Below are 27,817 nucleotides of genomic sequence, written 5' to 3'. Positions count from 1 at the left end.
CAGGGGCGTTGTTGTTCTTGAGAGAAGTATCCTCTTTCAATATATAATATTGGTATGTGTATAAATTCTATGAAATTTTTGGTAAGGGACATAGTATGTGTCCCACGTAAACTGGTGTGGAGATAATTTAAATGTTAATCACATTTACCTTTCTGTGTCATATTAACTTGCAATCTACGCCAGTAGAGACTAGGAAGAACTTGTAGCTAAGCAGCAAGACGAATCTGTTCAGTACAAATTTGAATGTGACTGTGTGACTGTATATACACACACACACACACACACACACACACACACACACACACACACACACACACACACACACTTCGGAGTGTCGAGTATAAAATCAAAGGTACTTTGTGACCAGCTTTCAATATTCCTCCACATTTAGCACCTAAAGCAAAACATTGGCTCCATTTCAGAAAATATGAAATGTAAGTGATACGATTTGGTCAGTTAAATGCTCACGATCTATACTTGCCCAGTAAAGAAAACTAAAGAGATATAAGTTGCAAATGATGCTTGTCTTACAGCAACATTTTATTAATGAAGGAATTCTTATTTTAAGAAACGGGGGCGAGGTCAAAATGTTTCTAGTAATGTCTGTTGCCTTGAGGAGTTCTATTACAAATTGATTCTCCAGAAAACACGCTCACTCGCATGCACGAGAGAGAGAGGTTGAATACTTCGTACTAAATAGTGAGAACGTCTGCATTTGTAAATGCAGATCTCCATTTGCATAAGTGATGTATACAGTAGTATGCCTCCTTAGTGTGTGTTGTATAAGAAAACATTTTTTCGTAGTTCTTAAAGTGTAATTGTTAGCACAAACACAACCAGTAGTGCCCACAAGAGACTTCCACCTATGTACTGTTGTTCTGCACTCTACTGTTTTTAATTTCGGGAAACATCTTAAGGACATAAGTGGATTCCAGAGCAGGAACAGTTATTAGTAATTGTTTCTTCTTGCCCACAGGTAGTAAACAGTCGTCTCGCTCGAAGTCGAAGCGCAGTCAGAAGATGCGCGAACAGAACAAGAAGGGTGCCGAGAAGGAAGGTACGGACATGGATGCATTCTCGGAAGCTCCTCCCTCTGCCCCCGCAGCCAGCCCCGCGCCAGCAGCGGTTGTGGAGAACGCTGCCACGCCTGTGGAAGAGCCGGCAACCCAGCCGCCACCTCCTGCAAATGTTCCCGCCAGGTGAGAAATCTCCCAGCTTTGATATTTGTAGTATTTGGCAGCACTGTTGGTTGCTTCTCTTAATTACACCTATTTGTGGTACTTGTAGGCAGGGACAAATGGTTTTTGAGCCCGGAGGCTTGTACTGTCAACATTAGCCACATAGTTCAAAAATTTTGAACGTAAACTTCATTTTTATGACAGTGTGGCATAGATCAAGGTACACTTGGCTCATAAATAAATCTCTTCTGATATTGAAGCCTTTGATTACACATACTGTCTAGTGTCACTCATTCTCTCTGTGCTTTGAAGCCTTTGATTACACATACTGTCTAGTGTCACTCATTCTCTCTGTGCTTTAAGCTCAGACCTCTTTTTTTTTTTTTCCTTGCATTGCCACGAAACTTGTCAGACCGCGTTGCACTACCCAGTTGCATATTCACTAAATGATTTCAACTTAGGGATATGCTGCATAATGATACAGTAATTGTATTAACAAGGGCATGCTGAAAATTAATGCCTCCTTTTTGTGAAAACTCTTAAAGCTTATTAAATCAAACTAACTTACTGCCGTCATCTGCATATTTATTTCTCAACTCGCCCTGGTGACACACATTCCTCAAAGAGTGAACAGTTTGTTGATAGCATCACTGTAGAACATTTGACTTCATTGACAGGGCCACAACTTCACTTCTGCTTGCACTGTAAAGTGACATTTCGGAAACAGATGAAAATTGGATGGGGTTCAAGTTGGGTGGAAATGTTGGAAGGATGATTGATTGACAATGAGTCCGGATTGTTGTAGATGTCACAGTGTTCATCTGTGGCCTGGCATTGTGCTGATGGAGAGGGTGTTTCTTGTGTGGGCAGTTAGAAGCTCAATTGCATCACACTGTATTTCATGTGCTGAGAGCTAAGTTAAACATAATCGTGTCACATGCTACAGTATATATCCCTTTAACGGGAAGCATGGCAGTTGACAGATTCCTATGCAGGAAGTCCAGTACCTCAACCAATTTTGATAACAGAATAAAAAATTTAGCACCTTTGCTTTTTAGCACATCGCTGTAGAACTACCGCTGTGTTTGGCGGACCGAACATGCCTTAAATTTGTGGAGACTAGAGAAGATAGGCGAAAAAATTCATAATCTTTGTGTGTGCTTCTATCTCGGCACTAAACGTGCATATGGAATTACTCCATCAACTGCCTAGATTATGCTTGGTAAGATATGGCCTGAAATTAAATTTATCTTGTCTCTCCTGTAGGCTGTTACATTTCCTTGCCATTCTCCACTCTTTTCTACTTCAAGGGTTCAGCAGAAGAAAGTGCTAACTGCCACTTCAATAACAATTTCATCATGTAATCTGTATTTTTGAATGGGGCACATTGAGTTTGTCATATATAGTTCTAGGAAAATGTGTGCTCTATCTTAATGCACTATTCTGCATTAGCACTATCTTTTGCTGTCTCCATTGTGTGCTAGAGCCCTTTCATAAACAGTTTGAAAGCTCTGTTTAGAGGAAGGTGGTGTCTGCGGTGTCTATCAGAGTGGGGTAAGGATTATACCCTTTGCCACTCATTATTCTTGGTAACTCTGGTAGTTGACTTTGGTCAGATCTATGCAAAAATTTTATTTAATCACTGAATTAAAGAACTCGGGTGTAACTGAAGCACTTGAGTGCCAAGAATTTTGAAGTGGGAGTTTCATGCTTCATTATATTTTGTGTTATTTTGTCGTCCTGTTTGTATAGTGACCCAACAAACCCATTGGAATTCTGCTTGACTGTAGCAGAGTTCAAAATTATTGTTGGGATAGCAATTCGTACCATATCCTCCAGGTCAGCTACTTTAGCTTGCCAGGGTGGAAAAGTACGTGACAAGCCGTTATGCTGACGGCTGTTGCAGTAGTCTGTTTTAACTACAGGATATTTTTGAGGAACTGTGGTATAACCATGTAGCAAACAAAATTACTTAATTCATCAGAAATTAATTTTACTGGACATTTGAAACAGCACCCATTAGGAATGATTTTTTCATGTTGGAAAAAAGATTCTTTTGGATTATAATAAATGTTGTGGTGTGGTTGTCCTTCAGCGTAACACAATTTCTACTTTTGATCAGTTGAACCTCTGCTTCAACACTAAAAGGCTGGTTTACTCGATTATTTAACAATATTTGGCCAGAAAGCAACATTTTCCTTTGATGTGCTGTGCGATGTATCAGGAGAGCATAGGACATCTTGTTATAGTAGTTGTGATTTTTGTTGACATTATTAGTCTTAAGGTTTTTGATGCTGCACTGTAATACTTTCTTGAAGTTAGGGGACTCAAAGAAATCTTGTGGATATTACATTTTCACTAGTTGCTGCCATAAATATTTTGTAAAACATGTTAAATTAGAATGTTCCCAGGTGACAGTGTCAAAAACACTTGCCCCTGTGGCATGATGTATGATTTCCACTGCAGTGGACAGATTTTTATGGCTATTTCTCTGGAGTTTTGCGTCATCTGTGAGGCTGAAAATACACGCAGGGCACATTATAAGGAAGAAGTGTCCCCTGCAGTGTACTCTTTGCATTTGCACCCTCAGAGCTAATTGAAAATGTTAGAGAAGTGACCAGTAAAGGTTCCCACTGTAGTGGACGCTCTGTGCTATAGGGTTAATAAAATAACTAGTGTTGGGTGATACAGTTTCGCCGCTTTTGAAATTGTTTTGGTCCGTACGTGTCAACGTGAATAAAAATAATTTGTGATGGAATTTCGAGCAGTGTTCTTAATAAAATGTCAGCACGTTGTACATTTAAATGAATGTTCGTGACTTTTGGCAGAGAGAGCACACCTCCAGCAGTCCAGGCTGCAGAGAAGCAGCCACCCCCGTCTACCTCACCTGCCCCTTCGTCGACACCGGCGAGGCCCGCGTCACCGCGACCTGCTTCGCCGGTTCCCGAAATACAACCCCCTGTAAAGGTGAGTGTGATTTCTATGTAGGATAGTTTGCTTTTGATGAAAATTAATGAGTTTTATTGTTGTGAATCTTCACTTAGGTGTTGCCAGTAATGTGTCTAACTAAAATTTATTTGAGAGGTCGAGGTGGCAAAGTTTTGATATGTAAGGAATGGTGCAGAATAACTATTGAAGATAAGTGGTGGATGCTCTTGCATCATTCTTCTTTGAGGACCCACAGCTGTGTGAAATTAGAATAATTGTTTGAAAATGATGTTAGTATCATTACCAAGGACGGATCGATAGTGTGTTTGTGTGGCTATAGATTTTAGCTTCTAAGCAAATACACGTCAATGTCGAACTTTCTGTGTAAAGATTGGGGGCCTTAATTCTTTTATTTCTACTGGATTTTTTCCGTATATTTTTTCAGGCAGTGATAATTTTGTCAGTTTGCATTGTGGATTGGAATCCACATGGTAATATGGGTCCCCCTTAAAACAAGCTATCACAATAGTTAAAATGAGGTAACAAGAGCATACCACCTGCAGCAGGACAGGTTAGTAAACCTCTGGATGGTTTAAACTAGCCTTTAGACTGCAGATAGCTTTATTTTTAACCAGTGCTGTTACATGTAAGCATAAAAAAAATATAAGTTCATTGGGTATTTCTGCATTTTCAATTTCTAGCTGGATGTATCAGCAGAATGCTTTAAGTGTCAGTTCATATGTCATGTGACTGAAAGCAACAGCATAACATCAGTTTTCCTGAGAGATCGTCAGATACTTAACGTTGCAGAGCATCAAACAGTATTTGCCAGTATTTAAATACTTGAATACTGCCCACAAGTAGGATCTGTCCAAATATTCTGCTACCTCGATGTGTTTAGAACAGGGGGCTTTCAAAATTTACGAGGAATATTTCATTAGAATTTATCTGGCACTAGGTAACCACATGTAAAAAGCAATATAGTTCCCCTACCAGTGCCTCATTAATGCATTAACACAAAGCCATGATGAAGCCTGTATTATGTCATGCCAGACTGGAGTTTCTGAGCTACTCAACTGACTGCATACAGATCCTGAGCTGCTCTTGGGTAGAAATATCCAGGAGGTTACCTCTCCGCCCTGTGTTACTAGTCCAGTATTGATCGGAGAAAACGTTGTTTGGTTTATTGATATGGGACACACTCATTTTGTAAAAGCGCTTGAGCACTATTAATTTTGGATATGGTAAGATTCCTTACATCATACTGGCTTGAGAATTTATTTTGGTGCAGTGAGGTGTTCTGCATGTTCATGAATTACTATTACTTAGACAAATTTTTGTGATGAACCATTGTTGTTCCAAAAGCCTCCACTGAATTATGGCGTGTGAATATGCAAGTGTGGGGGCAGGTCAGATGTTAAGTTGTCCTTGTGTTCATCAAAGCAGTGTAGGCCACTTGTGGTTGTGTGAAAGGGAGAATGCTGCTGGGAAATTGTCATTGCTTGAGCATGTACGGTTCTGTCAATACTAGTTTCCACCTTTCAGTTACTTGAGGCTGCTTTGATGACCTCGAAATCGTTCAAACTACACCATTTCTGGATGCCGCTGTGATGCACAGATGGACTAGTGCGGATTGGAATTACTTGTATGGGAATAAGTAATAACATACAAATGTTTGATACCCTTTGCACCAGTGAAGCCTACTTCGTGCCTCTCTGACTTAAGACGTATTGTTTCCAGTTTCTGTGTTCACTGAGTTATACATCGTGAACTTGTCAAAGAGCTACCACTAGTCTGGAATGCCCTCCTAAATTATTCCAGTCTTTCATTGAGAAGACAGATCCCCTTACTATTGGTATGCAGTGTTTGAGTGCTCTCGGCATGGTGGAAGTTACATTTTTACTCTTACTCTGTGGCAGCTGACTTCAGCTATGCAGTCTTGAGGTGAGTTACAGAAGAGTTGGTTAATTTTCGTACTACAGTCACCTGTGCCAACTGGTCAGTTGGTGAGGCTACAGCCAAAATGTAGTTCTCCCAGGGGGCTCCCATCATGGGACTGTATGGATGGCAACTATATGGGCCACTATCTATCTGGTATTACTTCCCGTTAGGTGTCAGACTTCTTGTCTTCTTTCGTTCGGCTTCCCTTGGCCAACTTTTTTTACCCCAACAGTATTAGATTTTGGGGCCTGATAGCGTCTTTCATTTTTCGTTTCCTGCCTCAATGTGGCATTTGCTTACTGAGGGTATTAGTAGAAACCTGCTTCCTTCCAGGAAGAATGGGGATCCTCTAAACCTAAGGGACCATCCCTGAGTCGTGAGGCTGCTCGCACTCCACTTTACGCTTTTGGATACGCCAGAATATATTTGCATTTTTGTACTTTGATAGGAGCCTTTTTCAACTGATTAGAGTAAATTGTCTACAAATTTGAAGTAAGTCCTGTTGAGAACTGTTAGAGATATTTGGTAATGACCTTAAATGCCTTGTTTCTGCATGGTGGTAGAGATAAAGGATGAGATCATACAAATGTATTAAAATGCTAGAAGGGGCATTACAGCTGTCAGCTATGAAAGAAAAAGAACTTCAGTGTCCACCAGCAGTGCTGGTTGGTATAATCTGTCAATAAGTGTTTTGTAGTCATTTGCTGCAGGTTGCCCAGACAGTTCATAATCTCCAGTTTGTGGTTAAAAGTATTTCCTTATATTGTTAAGGAGTAGTCATTATGGCCTACATACTGAGTGAGACTGTCACTTAAGAAACAATCATTTGCACTTGCAAAGAGTGCATCAGTGTGTGTAATGGGTGGATGAGGAATACTGTTAAGGAATGTTGGCTGAATGGTAAGCTCTCCTGCAGAGACACCTGTCTAGCTAAGAATAATTTACTTCCTAATTCCATTGTAGATCTACTTCTGAAATGATATACATTAGTAAAGTGCTCACTTCTCAGCCCCCTCGTTCACTGCTGTTAGCCCACCAAACGGGCCTGTGCACAATGTCCTATACCCCGCACGAGGAATAAATTTTCTGCACGAGGAATAAATTTTCTGACGGTCTGTAAAACTTGGTCATTTAACCTTGCCTGGCTCATTCTACACCTGCATCTGCAAAATGTTCCCAGTACACATCCAAACGTTACGCAGAACAGATTAGTCATTCGTCATAAATGAGCAGACAATGTCTCTGCCTTCATTGGAAATGTATGAATTTCAGCATAACCTTAAGTAAACTGTGAACATTAATAGTATTATAACAGTAGGGGAATGTCGTCATTGGGCAAAACATTTCAATTTGATACAGACGTAAACTTCATTTGTGGCTTCAGTAGAGGCTGTATTGTTGCTGCTCATACAGTAGTATTTTGACTGTTGGCACTAATTTCATCTGTGCTGTATTGCCTTAAGTAAAGAGCTTTTTGTGGTGGGTTGGTAAACTTGGCTGTGTTGTTGTTCTTTACAGTGGATGTACACTGGGATCTTCAAAAATGTCTTAATTCATAAATTATAGTAATGTGATTGTGGCTGTACTGCACGACATTAGTACCTGTGGGAGACAACTGTGGACTACAACTGTGATGAAAATATTCAGAAGTTACATGTGCAGTACGCATTTGGTTTTCAGTCTTCCTGTGTTCTCCTCCTCCTCCTTCCTCTGTTCAGTCCAAAGACTGGTTTGATGCAGCTCTCCATGTTACTCTCTGATGTGCAAGTCTCTTAGTCTCTGAATAACAGACACTGACAGCTTCTGAATCTGCTTACTATATCCATCCTTCAATTTTTGCACTCCCACACCTCCTGTTACTAAGTTGGTGATGAAAAATGTTGTCTGAGAATGTGTCCCATCAATCAGTAGTTTCTTCTAGTGTGGTTGTGCCGTAAATTTTGATTCCAAGTTCCATTCAGTGATCTTTTGTAGCACCAAAGCTTCTATTCTCTTGTTGTGTAAACTGTTTATTGTCTATGTTCTATTTCCGTACGTGGCTACACTCCAGACGGATACCATGAGAATAGACTTCGTAACAGTTAGGTGCATAATCAATGTCAACAGAATTTGCATCATTTGAAATGCTTTCATTGCCATTGCAAGTTCATATTTTGTGTCCTCTCTTCCTTTACCATCATGTTATTTTCCGCTCAAATAGCAAAACTGATGTGCTACTTCATGTCATTTCGTACTCTTTAATTTCTTTCCCATCGCCTAATTTAGTTATACTACATTCAGTGCCTCTTGTTTTGCTTTTGTTGATGGTGGTCTTGTATCCTCCTCACAAGACACTGTCCATTCTGTTAAAGTGCTCTTCAAAGTCTTTTGCGGTCTGACAGGATTAAGCTGTCACTGAGAGACCTCAGAAGTTCTGGTTCCTTCTCCCTATACTTTGAAGAGACTCCAAAGCTTTCTTCAATTTATTTTCACTGCTTCTTCAATATAATGATTGAATAACATTGGGGATTAGCATCCCTTTCTCACCCCCCTTTTCAGCCACTGCATATCTTCCATGCCTTTCAACTCCGTAAATAGCCTTTCACTCTATTGTTCACATGTACTACACTCAGAATTCCAAACAGAGTATTCCTGTGAACATTGTCAAAGGCTTTCTGAGTCTACAAATGCTATAAGTGCAGGTTTGTATTTCCTTAACAATCTTCTAAGATAAGCCGTAGGGTCAGTATTGCCTTGTGTGTATCTCCATTTTTCCGGTATCCAAACTGATTTTCCCTTCTCCCATTTTTTCATTCTTCTTCTGTAAGGTGTGTGTGTGTGTGTGTGTGTGTGTGTGTGTGTGTGTGTGTGTGTGTCAGCAATTGCGAAGTCTGATGATATTTCACCTGTCTCGTACATATTGCACGTGAGAGGGAAGAGTTTTATCATGGCTGACTCTCCCAAGCCTATAAGTAGTTCTGGTGTAACATAATCTACTCCAGGGGCCTTGTTTGAACTTGTTTTTGAGTGCTCTGTCAACTCCTCCTCACAGTAGATCTCCCACTTCATTTACATCTTCTTCCCCTTCTATGATATTTCTGTATACTCATTCCACCTTTCAGCGTTTCCTTCTTCCCATAGTACTGGTTTCCCCACTGAGCTTTTGATATTTGTACAGCTGCTTCTCTTTCTCCAAAAGCCCTTTAATTTTCTGCGGGCGGTATCTATTTTCCTCCTAGTGAAATACGCTTCTAAATTCTTGAGTTTGTTCAGTCATTTGCATTTGTAATTTTCCTCCTTTTATCAGTTAACTTAAATCCCTTGTGTTATCAGAGGATATCTACTAGGCCTTGTCTTTTTACCTATTCGATCCTATGCTGCCTTCAGTTTCATCTCTCAAAGCTACCCATTGGTCTACAGTATTCCTTTCCCCTTTCGTAGTCAGTTCTTTAGTAATGCTTCCTGTGAAACTCTCAACCACTTGTTCTTTCAACTTACCCAGGTCCCATCTCCATAATTTCCTAACTTTTTGCAATTTCTATAGTTTCAGCATACATTTTGTCACCAGTAAACTGTGGTCCTAGTCCACATCTGCCTCTGAAAAGTCTTATAGCAAAGACAAGTAATGTAACTGAATGTAATCCTTTGCACGGCATGTGTGTGTTTCCAATAAAGAAAATACAATGTAAAACCTGCTTCCAAAATCTGTCTTACCATTATGTAATCATATCTGAAACGTTCCGGTGGCTCCAGGCCTCTTCCACGTATACAACCTTTTGTGATTCTTGAAGTGCTCTAGCTATGATCATATTCACCTACTACTTTTCCTTCTCTTCCTTTTCCTACAGTTGAATTCCAGTCCCAAATGACTATTAAAATTTCTGTCTCCCTTAATTATTCGAATAACTTTCCTCATTGTACACTTCAATTTCATCATCTGGAGAGCTAGTTGGTGTATAAACATGTTCTACTGTGGTAGGTGGGACTTTGTGTCTATCTTAGCTACAATGTGTTCACTATTCTGTTCATAATACCTGCATTCCTATTTTCGTATTCATTATTAACCCAACTCTTGCATTACCCCCGTTTTCTAACTTAACATGAGTAATTAAGAGTTTTGACATTCCACACTCCGATTTGTAGAATGCCAGTTTTATTTCTCCTGATGATGTCCTCATGAGTTGTTCCTGCCTGGAGATCTGAATGGGTGTCTATCTTACCTCCAGAATATTTTGACTGAGAGGATGCTGTCGTAGTAGAGCTAAATGCTCTCGGGAAACCAAATCTGTAGTATCCCATTGCTTTTAGCTGTTCACAGTACTAGCACAGCAAGGCTATTTTGGTTTATGTTAAAAGGCCCCTCTTCAGGAACCTTGTTTGTCCGGCACTTTAAGATACCCCTCCTTTGTGATCGCAGGCAAGCAAGCCACCCCACAGATGGCAAGATCATTTGCATTTTTCCATTAACATACATTAAAAGGTTTCACTGTCTTCCTTTCTTTACAGGAGAACGAGAAGGAAAAAGACCAAGAAAAGGAGAAAGAGAAAGGAGAAGAGGAGGCGGAGGGTGAAAAGGAGAAGGAGCAGAAACTAGTCGCTGCACGGAACGAAGCGAATGCGAAGGTGTCTGCAGCAGCACTCAAGGAGAAGAAGGAAGATGAGATCATAGAGAATATTCCACCCAAGCCTGTTCTGCCTGTGCCTAAGCAGATGTACAGAGAAGGTACATGATTCAGCAGTTACACACAAAAGTTTGTCGTGCTCAAACCACTGATGATCCTGTTTTCCAGAATTCACATTGATGATAAATACTGGAATTCCTCGTTGCTGAGGTTTGAGAGTTACCATAGTAGTGGCCCCCTCCCCCCTCCCTACACGCGCGCACACGCGCGCACACACACACACACACACACACACACACACACACACACACACACACACACACACACACACGAAGAGGGAGATGTTACACATTCTGCACACACTTGTTCATGTATTTCATATGTATATGTAGCAAATCCCACTCTGCAGTTACATCTGAACCCTCAGGGAACAGTCCTCTGCTGTTTTACCCTGTGCAACTTGAGAGAGAATGTTTAGTGTATCTATGGGATTCACCTATATGGTGTAATCTTTGGCTGCAAAAGTGCTCATAGAATTACTGGCTCACTCGGTCGATGCCTTGAGCAACACAATTTGCACTTAATACTATGGGTAGTAAAGGTTTCTTATTCCTGTAATATTGTTATACAAATAATGAGTTACTTATGTATCAAATTTGATTGAAATTGCTTCAGACACTCCTGAGGGGTGCTTGGCGCACATCAGCTCTACCCTCAGCCGTAATACTACTGGGACTGTCAATGTAACTTTTTTTTTCCCTATATGGCTAGTGATGTGTGTGTGCCAAGTTTGGCTGAAATTATTTCAGTTGTTTGACATTCCCGAAATGTCAGTCTTTCCACACCTACCGCCACATCGTAGGGATAGCACATCATCAAGACTGTCATCTGTGAGCCTGCATCCCCAAAACTATGGATATTATGATGTTTAAGATGATGATGATGATGATGATGATGATGATGATGATGATGATGATGATGATGATACATGTTATGAAATATATGTACATGGTCTGTGTTCTTACCCCTAGAGTGATGGTGGAGGTTTGGTGGTACTAATTAAAAATCTATGGCGTGCCCCTAATTCAACTTAATGATCAGACAAATGGTATAGGAATGCACAGAAGGTGAAAAATAATCATTTTTATATATTAGATTTGGATGTCCTCCTTTACTTGTGTGTAGGTTTGAAACGTGACAGAATGAGGACTTAGTTTCTATGCTAGCTGTGACCTGAAATACGTAAAAAAGGAGTACAGTTAACGGTAAATATGGGCAGAAATGTCTTCAGACCATTATTCACATTGTGAGGATCAGTGACAGGTGGATCTTCTGTTGTTGTTGTGGTCTTCAGTCCTGAGACTGGTTTGATGCAGCTCTCCATGCTACTCTATCCTGTGCAAGCTTGATCATCTCCCAATACCCACTGCAATCTACATCCTTCTGAATCTGTTTAGTGTATTCATCTCTTGGTCTCCCTCTAAGATTTTTACCCTCCGCGCTGCCCTCCAATACTAAATTGGTGATCCCTTGATGCCTCAGAACATGTCCTACCAACCGATCCCGTCTTCTGGTCAAGTTGTGCCACAAACTTCTCTTGTCCCCAATCCTATTCAATACTTCCTCATTAGTTATGTGATCTACCCATCTAATCTTCAGCATTCTTCTGTAGCACCACATTTCGAAAGCTTCTATTCTCTTCTTGTCCAAACTAGTTATCGTCTGTCTCTTCACGTAGTAGCATATCTCCCATTTCATCTTCATCTACATCCTCTTCCATTTCCATAATATTGTCCTCAAGTACATCACCCTTGTATAGACCCTCTATATACTCCATCCACCTTTCTGCTTTCCCTTCTTTGCTTAGAACTGGGTTTCCATCTGAGCTCTTGATATTCATACAAGTCGTTCTCTTATCTCCAAAGGTCTCTTTAATTTTCCTGTAGGCAGTATCTATCTTACCCTAGTGAGATAGGCCTCTACATCCTTACATTTGTCCTCTAGCCATCCCCGCTTAGCCATTTTGCACTTCCTGTCGATCTCATTTTTGAGACGTTTGTATTCCTTTTTGCCTGCTTCATTTACTGCATTTTTATATTTTCTCCATTCATCAATTAAATTAAATATTTCTTCTGTTATCCAAGGATTTCTACTAGCCCTCGTCTTTTTACCTACTTGATCCTCTGCTGCCTTCGTTACTTCACCCCTCAAAGCTACCCATTCTTCTTCTACTGTATTTCTTTCCCCCATTTCTGTCAATTGTTTCCTTATGCTCTTCCTGAAACTCTGTACAACCTCTGGTTCTTTCAGTTTATCCAGGTCCCATCTCCTTAAATTCCCACCTTTTTGCAGTTTCTTCAGTTTTAATCTACAGGTCATAACCAATAGATTGTGGTCAGAATCCACATCTGCCCCTGGAAATGTCTTACAATTTAAAACCTGGTTCCTAAATCTCTGTCTTACCATTATATAATCTATCTGATACCTTTTAGTATCTCCAGGGTTCTTCCATGTATACAACCTTCTATCATGATTCTTAAACCAAGTGTTAGCTATGATTATGTTGTGCTCTGTGCAAAATTCTACCAGGCGGCTTCCTCTTTCATTTCTTAGCCCCAATCCATATTCACGTACTATGTTTCCTTCTCTCCCTTTTCCTACACTCGAATTCCAGTCACCCATGACTATTAAATTTTCGTCTCCCTTCACAATCTGAATAATTTCTTTTATTTCATCATACATTTCTTCAATTTCTTCGTCATCTGCAGAGCTAGTTGGCGTATAAACTTGTACTACTGTTGTAGGTGTGGGCTTCGTATCTATCTTGGCCACAATAATGCGTTCACTATGCTGTTTGTAGTAGCTTACCCGCATTCCTATTTTCCTATTCATTATTAAACCTACTCCTGCATTACCCCTATTTGCTTTTGTGTTTATAACCCTGTTGTCACCTGACCAGAAGTCTTGTTCCTCCTGCCACCGAACTTCACCAATTCACACTATATCTAACTTCAAGCTATCCATTTCCCTTTTTAAATTTTCTAACCTACCTGCCCGATTAAGGGATCTGACATTCCACGCTCTGATCCGTAGAACGCCAGTTTTCTTTCTCCTGATAACGACGTCCTCTCGAGTAGACCCTGCCCGGAGATCCGAATGGGGGACTACTTTACCTCCGGAATATTTTACCCAAGAGGACGCCATCATCATTTAATCGTACAGTAAAGCTGCATCTTCTGCACTGACAATAAATAGGTAAAGGGTTACATACTATTTATGAAAAGAGGGAACACTGGACAGAATTTTGTTTGGCAGTTCACTATTTTACTAGATTTATCTTCAAACGACAGCCGACTAAAATTAAACTGAACCGTGCACATTACAATGACCACTTAGTCATTATGTAAGCTGCAGATCATTTCGTAGAGCAGCTGTTAACAAAAGCCTTAGATAACTGAGCTGCCTTCGGAAGCAAGTGCAGCAAAAATTTATCTCTGGGTTTATAGTTGTGTTCATAGCCCTGTGTTCATAAAATTGAACATTATTTGTGACATTGGGAAACAATTATGTCTACTTCTGTCTCCACAAATAAATTACCTCGGGACGTGTGTTTTTTCTTATATAGGGATAGTGACCGGCATGTTCTTGGTTATACAAAAGCTTTTATGTGATAGTTTCTTTAGTTACTGTGTGTATTTATCTAATTGCCAGATTCAGAGTGAATGTTACATTTATTATTCTAGATCAATGGAGCCCATTCAACCCTGACGGTAAAAAGAAATATGAGAGAGATTTCCTCATTAAGCTCAAAGATACAACAGAAGCAAAGAAGAAGCCGGAGATACGTCCTGATGTTCTGAACTTTGTACTGAAAGACAAAGTGAACAGGGTGAGTAACCTTCTAATGCTGTAAGTGCAGTTTACAGTTAAGCTCTTGGATGCAGAAGTGGCAATAATTTGTTTCTTCTCTCCCATTGCGCCACGAAAGGGATCAAAGGTTATCACCTTTTTGCAAAAGGATATTTCATTCATGGTATGCCAACTTTTATAGTCATCCTCTTTTATTGAAAAGAAATGCAATTGTTTTATTTAAGTTTTGTGTTGGCATGCTCTGAAATTCATTTGGCAAGTTGTTGTTTCTTTGAGTAAACGTGATTTTTTTTTCTTTCAGTGTATGTGATTTCTGTTCGTTTCTGCTTGTTATAAAGTTTACATAGTTTTGTAAGTGTTTCACATACTATAAAAAGTAAAGTGTATTCTATTTTTAATTTTTAGTTGCAATTTTATTTTTTTCTGTGATGAAACAGATGTCATGCCAGACTGGAGTTTCTGACATACTTGTGATTGTGGAAAATTTCTGAAACTGTTTGTTAGATTGAGAGTAGGGCAGTATTGTGGTGCACTGGTGTAATGAGCTTTTCTTTCAGCAGCCAAGATTGCCGGATCTAAGCAGGGGCCCTCATGACAACTTCACACCGGCGTTCACAAAATCTCAGAGCTACCGAGGGGTACGTGTTACGGTGAATATTAGTTAACAATTTTTTTTACTTTTCGCTGGTGTGCCCTAATGATTAATACCGATGAAAGTAGTGGACTGACTGACTGTGAGGAAAAATTATCAATGAAGGGCTAAAAAAATCAGTTCCTATAGTCTATAATTTTGCAGTTTCCTAGAGCTGAAGTTGTGAGGGAGAGAGATTGTAAAATATATTCTTATTGTGGATATATAACTGTGACTTTTTGTGCCTCTACCCCTTCCTTGCATATGTTAATTTGAAAGAAAATACAATTTGAGTGATCGTTATCAACAAATAAGTTGAAAGTAATCAATCATTTATTATAATTTTTAGCTATCTGTATCAGATTTTAATTATTTCTCCTGCAGTGAACACATGACAATGCAATTACTGTAAAAATAGTTATCATCTTTTAGTGAGTGAATTTTTGAAACAATCTGGACACAAAGGTTTTTCCATTTGATAATAATATAGTGTGTTTGTTTTACAAATTTCATCGTGACAGCAATTAGTATATTTTTTACATTGGTCAGCTTGGCCAATGGTTCCCTGCACAATAGCTTACTTCATCTGACCTCGAGTTAAATTCGGCCTGCCTCTTTACACTGGTTTCATCACGTGACCAGTTTTTATTTGTGCTCTCACTACATACTCTTCAAATTCTAAGGAGGTCAAATTACGTCCTGTCGCGTGTACGAACCAGCAATTTGCTCCCTCCATGTTGAGAAAAGATGCACTCACCGGTACGGACGTAGTTGCATTGGTGGTGCGCATACAGTGCTAAACATTTGTCTGTTAGACCGACACAACTCACATGAAATATAATGAGCAACAGCACATAGGCGAGAAATTTCAATAAATTCTTGTTCCAATGTTTTACTACCAACTGTCGCTGGAGTTACTACAGTTGAAAGTTACTCTGTCCTTCTTTACTTCTCAGGAAGTAAAACACTTTCAGCTGCTGTTAGACTATCTGTTAGATATGTTGCTGTGGCATACATTGTACATTTCTTCAGTTCCTGGGGCAGAGGCACAATAGTGAACAAATTATCGAGAAACACTGTGATTTTTGTATTGTGTATAATCGGTCTGAGGGCGCCTTCTGCACGGTAACGGATCGCTTCTGCTTTCTCTTCTGACTCAATTAAACTACAGATATGTGCACATATTCTGAGCTACCTGCACACATCCGTACTTTGATGACCCGTGCTTAAAGTTTCTTCAACCTCTGAAAGGTATATATTGCTTGTCAACAGACTTCTTCCTCTTAGTCGACTGCTTGTAGAAATCGTCTGAAGTGAATTTAAAACTGGGCTAATCTAGCAGTCAGATTGTTATTGATCAGTCCTTGTGCGCTGTTACCAGTAAAGTGAAGAAAACTCTTGATTATTTCAAATTGATCAGCTGTCGTGCTATTCGCGATTGGATATGTCCTTAGTGCAGCATTCCAGTGTTGGCAAAGCGATGGGTCGTAATCTTGAGTTATTTGATGTAATGCAGATTCGTGCCTGGGAACCTCAGCTGTGGAATAGTTATTGTGCCACAGCTACACAGGGTTTCCTTCACATTTTGTCTCTCATAAAGATAAGTTCTGTAAACAGTGGTTTCCAGCAAATAGATCAGAGAGAGAGAAATGTTTGCAGGTGCTTTTTGATTTATTTTTACTCCATGCTCAGCTAAGAATGAGGGGCGGACGTGTCAGAATCACTTTCTGCCACCCTCCGTGTACTGTTCACTTCACTCATTTCTTCTGGACAGGTGTACTGAACACTAAGTGTGGGAGAATGACTGGATCCTCTGCCTCAGCTTCAGATTCTTCTGTGCTGTTATCGGTTTCTGAGATAACATTCTTAACTTGTCACAGCACAACCTCCCAGTCCCAATCATCTTCAATGTTGTCAGCCAGAGAAAATACTGACTCCTCCGGTAGGTCTTGTAGTATGTCCTGAAGCAGAGATAAATGCTGACTAGAGACTTTCACAAGTTACCATAGTTGTGGGTATGTTTTTCTTACCACTTTAAAACATCTTCCTTAGTGGACAACGTGCAAGATACTTTTTCTAATGTGCCGCCTTGTCAACACATACCTGTTCTCGTAACGGTGATAGCCTCACCGGCCGCTAGATAGCACCCTCCGTAGCTAATGTCCACCCCAATGGAATGGATGTGGCACAGGTCTCGAAAGGGGCAGGGGTGTACAAAACAGAAAATTTGTAGCCAACACAAAGTATCGTCTCCTTTGGGATAGAAGTGACACTTTCATGCCTATGCTCCAATTAAGTTTCTCTTCACAATCATTTTTGATGTGCTAACTGTCCAAAAAGTTTGATCAAACAAAATGCTCTACCTTCTTCCAGAAGCTTCCTGCAGTGGCAATAACACCTGCTGTTGTACATATAGTAAAGTATGTGTACGTCAATGTAAGAAGTAAACATTTTTGTGCATGTCCCTTCACTCTGATGAGTGTACATCTGTTACCTGTTTTTATAATAAATTAAAGGCATGCTACGTCTAAGCATTCGTAGTTTATCGTGTGTAACACAGCATTAGTAGTTGCAAAATTAAAGAATCTTCAGATTTACTGTAAAACAGGGTGTATAGGGATAGCTTTTCAAATAATTTCCTAATACCTCGTTCAAATTTTGGTATTTATATCGTATAAATCGCGTGGACCTATTGTGTAGTTAATCACATGGCTTTTTTTACTCACTACAAAATTAATTTTGTATCACTGTCACTATTCAGCCCAGGATACAGGTCAGTAAGGACACAAACATTTCAGTGTTCTTTTGGGGTCAATAGGGAAATGAATGAAACATTTAAGTCCAGCCAATAAAAATGACAGAAAACATTAAAACCTTACCATGATGTTATAAAATGCATACTTTGTGTTATATGTGAATCATGTGACGCCATCTGTGGCGCTCGGGGTTCTGAAGAACTGCTACACCATCTGTACGCTCTCTCCGTCCGTGTGTGCTCAAAGCCGAATTATGCATTTTAGTATGCTTTACGAAATTCCGATGCTTTTTGAGTATCCTCTGATGTTCTAGTTTCTTTTATGGCTTAATGTACACTCTCTTAGTGCTTTATACATATGAACATGTAGGCTTCCTACACCACTGCAGCTGCGCACATGTGATAATGCTTGTTTTCTGGCACTCTCTGGCAATTACTAATTCGAACCTATTTCTAACAGTCTGGGGATAGTACTGCGAAAGGTGGTTTGAAAAGCGTTACTTGCAACGTAAATTTCTTTTTACACAAAATGAATTACGTTGTGTGAAAGAGTGGGATGAATTTCTTAAATCACAGTGTCTTCCATGCTGCATGTTTATTCTCTCACTGTTCAGTACCTGTTTCTTGTAATACCTCGACATTGTCATGTAGGTCTAACCTACAAAGACGTAAACCATAAATGTAAAGTATGAAGGGAATGTTTAAATATACAATATTCCTAAGAATAACACAGGGTGACACTGTTGAGATGGGCTTTTTTAATCAATTTCAGGTTATTGTGGTCAGCTTAATATGAAAATCATATTTTTGTTGAGTTGACACTACTTTTTTATACAAAGACAATCAATTTACACTGGAAAAGAAAATGATTTTGTATGGGTGTTTCCAGTGGTTTTGGTCTGGAGTGTCTCTGCAAGTTCCAGCAGTAGTCCGCCATCATACGGCGATCCCAAAAGCTTCGATGTCTTCCCTCCATAATCTTGATGTACTGGTTCAACTGTTCCCCTTGTTCTTCATTGTAATTGCCCAAGTTGTCAAGAAATTAATCTAAATAGCAGTGCACAAGAAGGCAATGTGAAACTCATTAGCTCCTAGTTTTTGGAAAATTTTGTCAACTATTTTGGAATATTCTTCAGCTTTGTGGTTCCCCAAAAAATTTTGACAACTGCTATAAAGTTCGTCCATGCTTCAGATTCAACTTGCCATGAGTTTAATTTTTCTCATGGCTGTCCCATAGACTAGGAAACATATTTTGTATATCCTCTTTGCTAACCCAATAAAAATTTCACCAGTTTTGTAAATCTGCAGACGACTGATGATGAAACAAAATTGTCTAAAATAAGTGTAATGTTTCGATATTCTTCCTTAGGAGTACTTGAATGATCTATTTCCATTATTATGCAGTAAGACACATATAAAACTTTCTTGAGCTATCTATTAAAAATTGCCAGTCTTCCAGTTTTTATACTGGAAGACCCATAAAATTTAAAAGTGCAGAAATATCACTATAGTATATAATATCATTTGTCTTGTTAAAATATGGAAGAATGTTGGCTCTCTAGTTAAATAGAATGTTACACACCAGGCTGATGACAACATTTTTCTTTTAGTCTCTATGCAAGAAGCTCAGCTGATTTCCTAGATAAATCTAAATCTTGAGTCAAGCACAGCATTCTTTGAATTAACTTCTCACTATCAAATGCTGTTTATTCCAGTGTGATCACAATATCAATTCTTTATAGACGATGGTCGGTTTCAGTCTGTAATGACCACCCTCAGATTATTTTACAGCATGTCCTAAAGTGGTACGGCCATAATGGCATCGTCACATAGATCTAAAGTAAGGTGTAGAATAGGCCACATCATCCACATAGTGATTATTGCAACTGGCTGCAGTTTTATCTCTTTCTTAACACACAAAGATTTTTATTACTCCACAAAACTTGTAATCAGTGTACAAAAGCAGACATTTGATTACAACAATATATTTCAAAAATTCATTCGGGTTTCTTTGCGTGGCAGTTTGTTCAACCCTTGTTGCCTTCAGGAGGTGCAACCCATAATGCCGACTAATACCAATGCTGTAGTTCTGAATTAGGGAAGGGAAGGGAAGGTTGCTTGGTTGGGCCCAGGTTATAGTGGGAGGGATAATGAGGATTGGTCACACAAAACTTGAGCCTCACTTGTTAAGGGACAAACGGCATAAATTACGCAGAGTCGTGAAATATATTGCTAAGAAGTGTGCCACTTTCTCTTAAAATGCAATGGAAATTACAGTTGACAGAAAATAATGTTTGAAAATAATGTGATAGGAATTAAATAACAGTTGTAAGAACAAGATACGGGAACAGCATGTTTGAAGTGAGAAAAATATGTAGGAAGGGAACTGCTGGTTTCTGGGACTCTGCTGCAGTGGGAGGAGATCAAAGTAACCTGCTACGCACTAGATTTATTGGAATTCATGTAACAGCAGTGGCCTTCCAGTTTTGAATTTACTTTTAAACGACCTTTGTTGCTCAGTCAACAGTTGACCTGATTCATACAACTGGTAGATTCCAAGTCGGCTAAAATATAATGCTAATACAAGTGTTGCCAAATAAAAAATTTCATTGAGTCTGTGGTTGGTATACCGTGGTACAAGTGTGTGTTCAGGTCATTTCAGGCAGTCCTGTAACTGTTGAAAGGAAATCCATAGACGTGATCAGTGCATTTCCTTTGACCTGTAGGTCGCATATCGTGGGCTTGCCAGTGGTCCTGTTGCCACATACATTGCAAAGTTTTGTTTTGAATGCTATTATTTTTTTAGTTTTTAAATAGTCCTGATTGACGTAGGAGCCATGCAGTAATTAAGTTCTGTAAGTGAAATGAAAGCAAAATTAGAATATTCATCCTTCAAGATTACTTATTATTACTTTGACACTGTATAATAAAGTAATGAAGTGTTATTTTCAATGTAAGTGTCAGCTACTGATAGAGGCAATGTGGTTTTTGTTTCAGCAACCGGTAACAAAGCGTGGAAGCCAGCAAGGCAAGGCGAAGAGTGGGGCGAAGCCGCCTATTATCCAATACTCGATTAAGACGGAGGTGAAACTGCGGGAGACGGAGAACGCGTGGAAGCCGGCGCGGATGCGTGGCAGCCAAGCAGAGCAGGACAAGACTGCGGTTAGTTGTTGTTGTGGCTGTAGGTCCTGCATCTGGTCCATTCACTGTTTACTGTGTGATCTGTGGCAATCGTTTAAAGAATCAAGTCTCCATTTCGTGCAGTTAGTTGGGAATTTAAATATGGAAGTTCTTAAAAATGTTTCCACTGCAAGGATTACTATACCGTCGCCCGTGTCGGTCGAATAAAATGATAGGTGAGGGATAGTTGTTAGACATACAGGATGAATAAAAGCCTTTCAAACTTTGGAATGATCAGATCTATTGAGGTAACTTACAGGCTAAGTAGATGTCATTTTCTAGCAGACGACCTCGAGTTTCACGTAAGCCTCAAGTGTCACTTTGTTTCTATGTGACTACTGTTTGTGATGTAAGCAATTTCTTCCCATGCTCACTGCAGCAAATTTGATATAACTTGTGCCAAGACAGTGTCGATACGAATCTTGGCCGAGAGTGAATTGTATGCCTGTGCAGAGGTTCTTTAGCAATGTATTCTGTGTGAAATTTACACCAAACAGTTGTTGCAAGAGTTGGTTTTTTGAAAATTCAAACCAAAATGCCCAGTTAGCACGTTCCACAACAGTGAAAGTAACTGTGCACTGCACCGGCACTCCACTATGTGAATCAAACTTGTCGTCATTTGCTACTATGTGACACATCTACAGATTCTGTAAGTTCTCTCTACAAGTTTCTATATTGCTCCAAAGTTGTGCTCTCTGACTCGCCCTGTGTTCTTATGACATCTGTAAAAGTCTTCTGCAGTCAACTTACATTGTTAGTACTTGACCTGATGGAGAGAATATAATTACGTATAACTGGAGCGGAGTAAATAAGGGATTAAAATGCAATTCTGAAATGAAAGTAAACAGAATACTTCACCTACATAGAGTGTGTAAAGTATATTGTACAGAAATATTATTAGTTTACCAGTGCTTCACATATAATGTGGATAGAGTGATATTTGAGTTCTATTTCAGGATCTATACAAAAAAGTTCGTGGTGTACTGAACAAACTGACGCCCCAGAAGTTCCACACATTGGTGCAACAAGTACAGGCCCTACCAATTGACAACAGTGAACGGCTGCACGGTGTCATCGATCTGGTGTTCGAGAAGGTGAGTACACCAGTTAAAAACCACATGATGGAATATTTATTTTGGCTGTGAAGTCAGTTTTCAATCTCCTAACCTCCCCCAAAGCTACATGATGTTTCCCGAGTTGGCATTGACAAGTTAACCCGTGTCATTGCTTTACATTCTCTCTCCCTCTCCCCCCTCCTGCGTGCCCCACAGGCACCAAAATGTAATGTAATCCTTACAGACACTTAGCTGTCAAGTTAAAGCCATGTCGTGTTTTATGAAGGATATTATCTCAGGCTGCTAAAACAATCTGCAGCTGTAGTGAATTTATTCCTCTCACTGTCATTAAAGTGCATGGAAAAGTATCAAATTCTTTCGAAGAACTTGCTCTGTCTTACATAAAGGTATGGGCTATTTTCAGACAGAAAATCGGGTCCTTCTTTATTACGTGGGTAAAGCAGAGCCGTGATGACACCTGTATGTCATGCCAGACTGGAGTTTCTGAGCTACCCAACTGATTGCATACAGATTCTGAGCTGCTGTAGGTACTTCATGCTTGTATGAGGTAGAGGGTTAGAAGGTACAGAGATAGTCTTAAGCTATTAATCAAGTACACTAGGTTAGGCTAAGTGGTTAGATGCAAGTATAGAAAATGCAGTATTAAGGGTTCTTTAGAAGTTTCTAGGGTGGGTGGCACTAATACTTTAATTGTGGTTGTAGTATGGGTGTAAACGTAGATTTGGGGTCGTAAATTTGCTTCACAGTCTGAAGCGAGAGAACTGATAACTGGCCTATGCTGTTGTTAATCTGTTGTTACCATTTGCAATGTTAACTACACGAGTTTTTAAGGCAACCAGTTGAATCCTAGAATGTGGTCACCTATTTTCTTGTTGTACTTTTACAAGCTTCAGAAATGAGTTTGTCTGATATTGTACAAGTAAAGGTATGTAGCTAAAAGTTCTTGTACATCAGTAAGCCTGAATTTGTACCTAAAATTTCACTTGCACCAAACTACAAAGCTAGTTCTTTAATTATTTAGAAATTGAAAAACAATATGAAATTACCATTGTTGTGCCATAATTTTCAGTGAGGTTCAAAAGTTACTTTAATTAGGACTTGGTGCTTATTTGAGACAATTCCATAATGGGAAAAGTTGAAATGGTTGAAAAAGTGCGTATAACATTGCAAGCTGTCCTATTTACTTATGTTAGGCATTGATACGACGCCTGTCCCCCCCCCCCCCCCTCCCCCCCAATAGCACATAATTCTTCTGTAACAACTGAGTATGGATGTGATCTGTGCAGTGTGTGCCATTTGAGAAGTAGGCTTTCACCTTCTATCAGTATTTTGGCAACCTGTTAAAACTCTCAGGAACTTGAACAACTGGATTTTAGGAATCAGCTGTAAGACCCAATCTTTACTTGTTTGTCGTAGTAGCTATCACTGGAGACCTATCAACAAACTTGCTTATGCTAGTACCTCTGCGTAATTACTTGACCTATTTAAACTTGTCATTTGATTGTAAAAGTACACTGTGTATTCCATTTTTTGGTGGCATTGTTTCTGTGGTTGCTATGTTAAGGAATGAAAAATAGTTTGTACATGTGATGGCTAAAATGCAGTTCTCAAATTTTACCTTTTGGTTGGCTCTACAGGAATTGACGGGGCAAAAAATTTTGATTTGTTAATGGTTCATAGTTCAGGATACTTTACTATTCTCAGATATTTTGAATTTTTTTAAACCTCAGTGTGGGAAGGAAACAATCTTGATTATTTCAAGCTCCACAGCTGATGGAGACTAATACTGATTGATGAGAACCAGCACAGCTATGTCGGTAAATTCTTATAACATTAGGAAAAAGATAGCTATTTGCCATAAAGGTGGCAGGTTGACTTGAGACAGGCAGAACGAAAAGACTGTTGAACATTTAGCTTTTGGCTGACGCCTTCTTCGGAAAAGAAACCATTATACATTTGTACAAGCAAGCACACCTAAACCCAATTGCAATTTCCAGCAGCTCAGACCGAAGTGGCTTAAAGTCTCAAGCTGCTGGAGATTGAAGTCTTGTGTACGTGAGGTAGGCTTGCTTGCATGAATGTTAGTGTTTTTTCGTTTCTGAAGATTGCCTTGGCTGGAAGCTGAAAGTGTAAATAGTCATTTTGTTGTCTGTCTGTCTTGCTCAACACGTCACCTTTATGGTGAGCTGCAGTCCATCCTTTGCTAATGTTACTGCTGTTCCAGCCTGGAGTCGCCACTGCTCAGTAAATACTTGGTCAATTGGTTTCATTTATTAGATCACGTTACAGAATTGTCGTCACCGTAATTTAAGAAGTCTAGCTGTGCTGTGTAATAGTAAGGTGAAATCTAGAAATGACTATCTTTTAAACATTCTGTCAGGGTGTTGACAAAATGTTCACATTAGTGATTTCCATATTTTTGCCACTAACGTTACAGAAAAGACTGCTAGACATCTTCAATCACGGTATTAACACAACTTTTTATCCTGCGTTTGAACGAATGAAATTGCTAATGACACAAATTCGTGTGGATTGTGCTATGTTGTTTCTCGTTTATTGCTGATATTAACAAAGAAACGGATGTTACATCTTTATTTTGCTAGGGTACTCAATATAGAATTATTTATCCAATTTTCCCATTGCAGTTGCGTTACTTTGGAAGGAAGACTTCAATTATTCACTCTGTGTTAAATTGTTTTCTTAGCAAAAAATGTCGTTTGTTGTACATAATGTGCATTACAAATGTAGATGTTTACATCTACATACACACATACTCCACAAAGTGTTGGGGAGGACCTTGTACCACTAGTAGGTGGTCAGTATGACTGCCTAGGCAAAATGGATGTTGGTGGGAGTAGAACTGTTCTGCAGTCAGCTTCGAGGATTGTTTTTTCTACTCGTCCGCATTTACTTTAAATTTTTCTACATTGAGAGCTAGCTATCATTAATTACAAAAATTAGAAATATTGTCTCATCTTGTATTATCCCACAGTCACTCAATGACACCCTGCTGTGCACCACAGCAGCAGTGTCACAAACAGCTGCAGATCGGTGCTCACACGGTCAATCAGGTTAGTCACGTATATGGTGAATAAGAGCAGTCATAGGGCGCTCCTGACAGTATCCTTGTCTCTGAACACTCACCATAAAGGATGACATACTAGGTTCTGTTGCTTAAGAAGTCTTTGAGCCATTCCAATATCTGGAACATATGCTGTATGCTTGTGTCTTCTTCTAGTCTGTATTTGGGTACTGTGTTTAATGCTTTTCGGAAATGCAGGAATATGGACTCTGCTTGTTGCCCTTCATCCACGGTTTGCAGTTTCACATGAGAATAAGGCAAACTATCACATCAGCAATGCTTTGTAAACCGCTCATTTACAGACAGCTTCTCTTCTGTCTTGAAAATTTCTTACATTCAAATTGATAATATGTTCCAATATTCTGCAGTATATCAAAATGAACGGTATTTGTATTAATTTCGCAGGTTTGTTCTTGCATACAGGAATCACTTGTGCATTTCCCAACTGCTTGGGACTTCGTGCTAGGCGAGAGGTACACGATAAATGCAACCTCAGATTGGGGCAATTGTAGAAAACACACTGCCTATTGAAACATAATTGAATTGTTTTAAAGTGGCATTCCAGGAAACTTAGAAAGATTGAGAGAGTTGAACTGATTGTTTGATAGGAAGAAATTTACTGAGTCACTGTGTGAAAAGTTACTAAGATTCTGTTTCAGACACATAATTATGGAGCTGCTAAAGCCAAGTTACAGAAGGGATAGAATTGTTAAAATATTGTCGCTCAGTCACAGCTATCTCGAGAAATCTTGCCAGTCTTAGAAGTCTTGGGTATTGTCTGTAGATTCTTGACTGCCACGTCTGTTTCCTCTAAGATGAGTGTGCAGAGAAATATAATGTACACACAAGAATTTTCCCCATAGATGTTAATTCATCATTAACACAATTGCAGTGTTAAATTTTTAATTTTTTTTAGAAACGTTAAATACGGATTCGTATTTGGAGAAAAATCCATCAGTATTGCATTCCGTTGGTTTCAAGGCATGTCTCTGCTAGGATTTCTCACTTGCTTTAGGTAATACAGCTCTGTGACAGGCTACAGTGGCAATGGAATTGCTGAGGGTTGGAGAAAGTTGGTTTCTCATACAATATTTAAAAATTTATGAAAGTGTTACGAATACCAAGAAGTAGAAATTCTTTCAGGATTTCATAGTTACGAATAAATAATAAATAAATAAATGATTTATTTGTCCATAATAACTTAAGTGGTGGACATAGTTCGTTTACAAACACAAGAACATTAAAAGGAAGTTAAATTATACACAATAACATTATAAATCTTTGATGGAGTACAAATGTGTATCAATTAATAGTTGATTTAATTTTGTCTTAAGTATGGTGCCTTTTAATAATTTTATATTATTTGACAATCTGTTACAAAAATGTCTTCCAGCACAAAATGGACTACGATCTGTTGGTAATCCTTCCTGTTCTTTGTATTACAATTATGGATTTCACTATTGATTACACTATGCTCCTTTTTTTATACAGACAGTATAGTTCTGAGAACATACAATGAATACACTGTTAGTATGTTATACTTCATGAAATATTCGTTACAGGACTGTCAGTTACTAATACTAGACATTATCCTAATTGCTCTTTACTGTGCTCTAAAAGCCCTATCCATATATACCATTGTGCCACCCCACCCCACCCCAAATCTCTATTCCATATTGCAGGTGGGAGTGTACAATTCCGAAATAGATTTGTCTGAAAACATGATGTACTATTATGCTAGAAAGGAGTTTTAGCGGGTAGGTGTTACAGGAGATATGTTTACACATACAGCTGATTTGCTCCTTCCAGCTAAGATGTAAGTCTTCTATAATACCCAGGAATTTATCAATGTTTCAACTGATAGCTCTGGTTCTGTATCCACCTGTCTTGGTTTATAATTTAGCAGAAACTCCATCAGAATGGTCTTGTCCTTATTGCCAATTTGTTTTTAGTGGGATATTCTGTTATGGGGCTAATGTTCTCTGCATTATTTTGCATTGCTAACTGTTTTGTTGAGCCACAACGTATGGAGGAGGTATCGTCAGCATAATTTAGTAGGTTTGAATTTTGGTGAATTAGTGTATCGTTGATGTACACGGTAAACAAAAAAGTCTGATAATGCTTCCCTTAGGGACTCCACAGTTTAGAATTTTATAAGATGATTTTACTGTTCGTCTCCCAGGTGTATGACACAGCTTTACACACTGTGTCATGTCAGCAAGGTGGAATCGTAACAGATCTAATGCTGCTCCTCTGACTCCATAAGTTTCTACTTTATGTAGAAGATCTGAACGATTTGCAGAATCAAAAGCCTTGGATAAATCTAAAAAGGTGCCAATAGCTATGTTTCCTTCATCGGGTTTATTCAATACCACTTGCAAAAATGGACCTAAGCTGTTAATGTAGACCAGCCCTTCCTGAAACCATGCTGACTGTTTTTTAATACAGTACACTTAAAGTAAAAAGATTAAAGTTGATCAAGTAGCCTTTCCAGCAGCTTACTAAGTACTGATGGCAATTAAAATAGGCCTATAGTTTTGTGTATCGTATTGTTCCCCTTTTTATGCATTGGTCT

At 39.1% G+C, this 27,817-nt stretch overlaps 1 protein-coding gene across 13 annotated transcripts in view; it reads left to right on the top strand.

Annotated features, from left to right (window-relative positions):
• LOC124554092 (eukaryotic translation initiation factor 4 gamma 1-like) overlaps positions 1-27,817 on the top strand; it is a 656,327-nt gene that overhangs the window by 587,238 nt on the left and 41,272 nt on the right. For 10 of the 13 annotated variants that reach the window (XM_047128148.1, XM_047128144.1, XM_047128153.1 and 7 more), the window contains 7 exons: positions 977-1,199; positions 4,007-4,145; positions 10,533-10,749; positions 14,392-14,537; positions 15,076-15,168; positions 20,902-21,066; positions 22,041-22,178. In XM_047128148.1, coding sequence (XP_046984104.1) covers positions 977-1,199; positions 4,007-4,145; positions 10,533-10,749; positions 14,392-14,537; positions 15,076-15,168; positions 20,902-21,066; positions 22,041-22,178 — 1,121 coding nt within the window. The remainder of the gene's footprint in view (positions 1-976; positions 1,200-4,006; positions 4,146-10,532; positions 10,750-14,391; positions 14,538-15,075; positions 15,169-20,901; positions 21,067-22,040; positions 22,179-27,817) is intronic. The other 3 variants (XM_047128147.1, XM_047128145.1, XM_047128146.1) reach the window with 3 other exon arrangements.

This window comes from Schistocerca americana, chromosome 11, assembly GCF_021461395.2.
Source record: "Schistocerca americana isolate TAMUIC-IGC-003095 chromosome 11, iqSchAmer2.1, whole genome shotgun sequence".
Lineage (NCBI taxonomy): Eukaryota > Metazoa > Arthropoda > Insecta > Orthoptera > Acrididae > Schistocerca > Schistocerca americana.
This window is presented reverse-complemented; position numbering and strand designations above follow the sequence as displayed.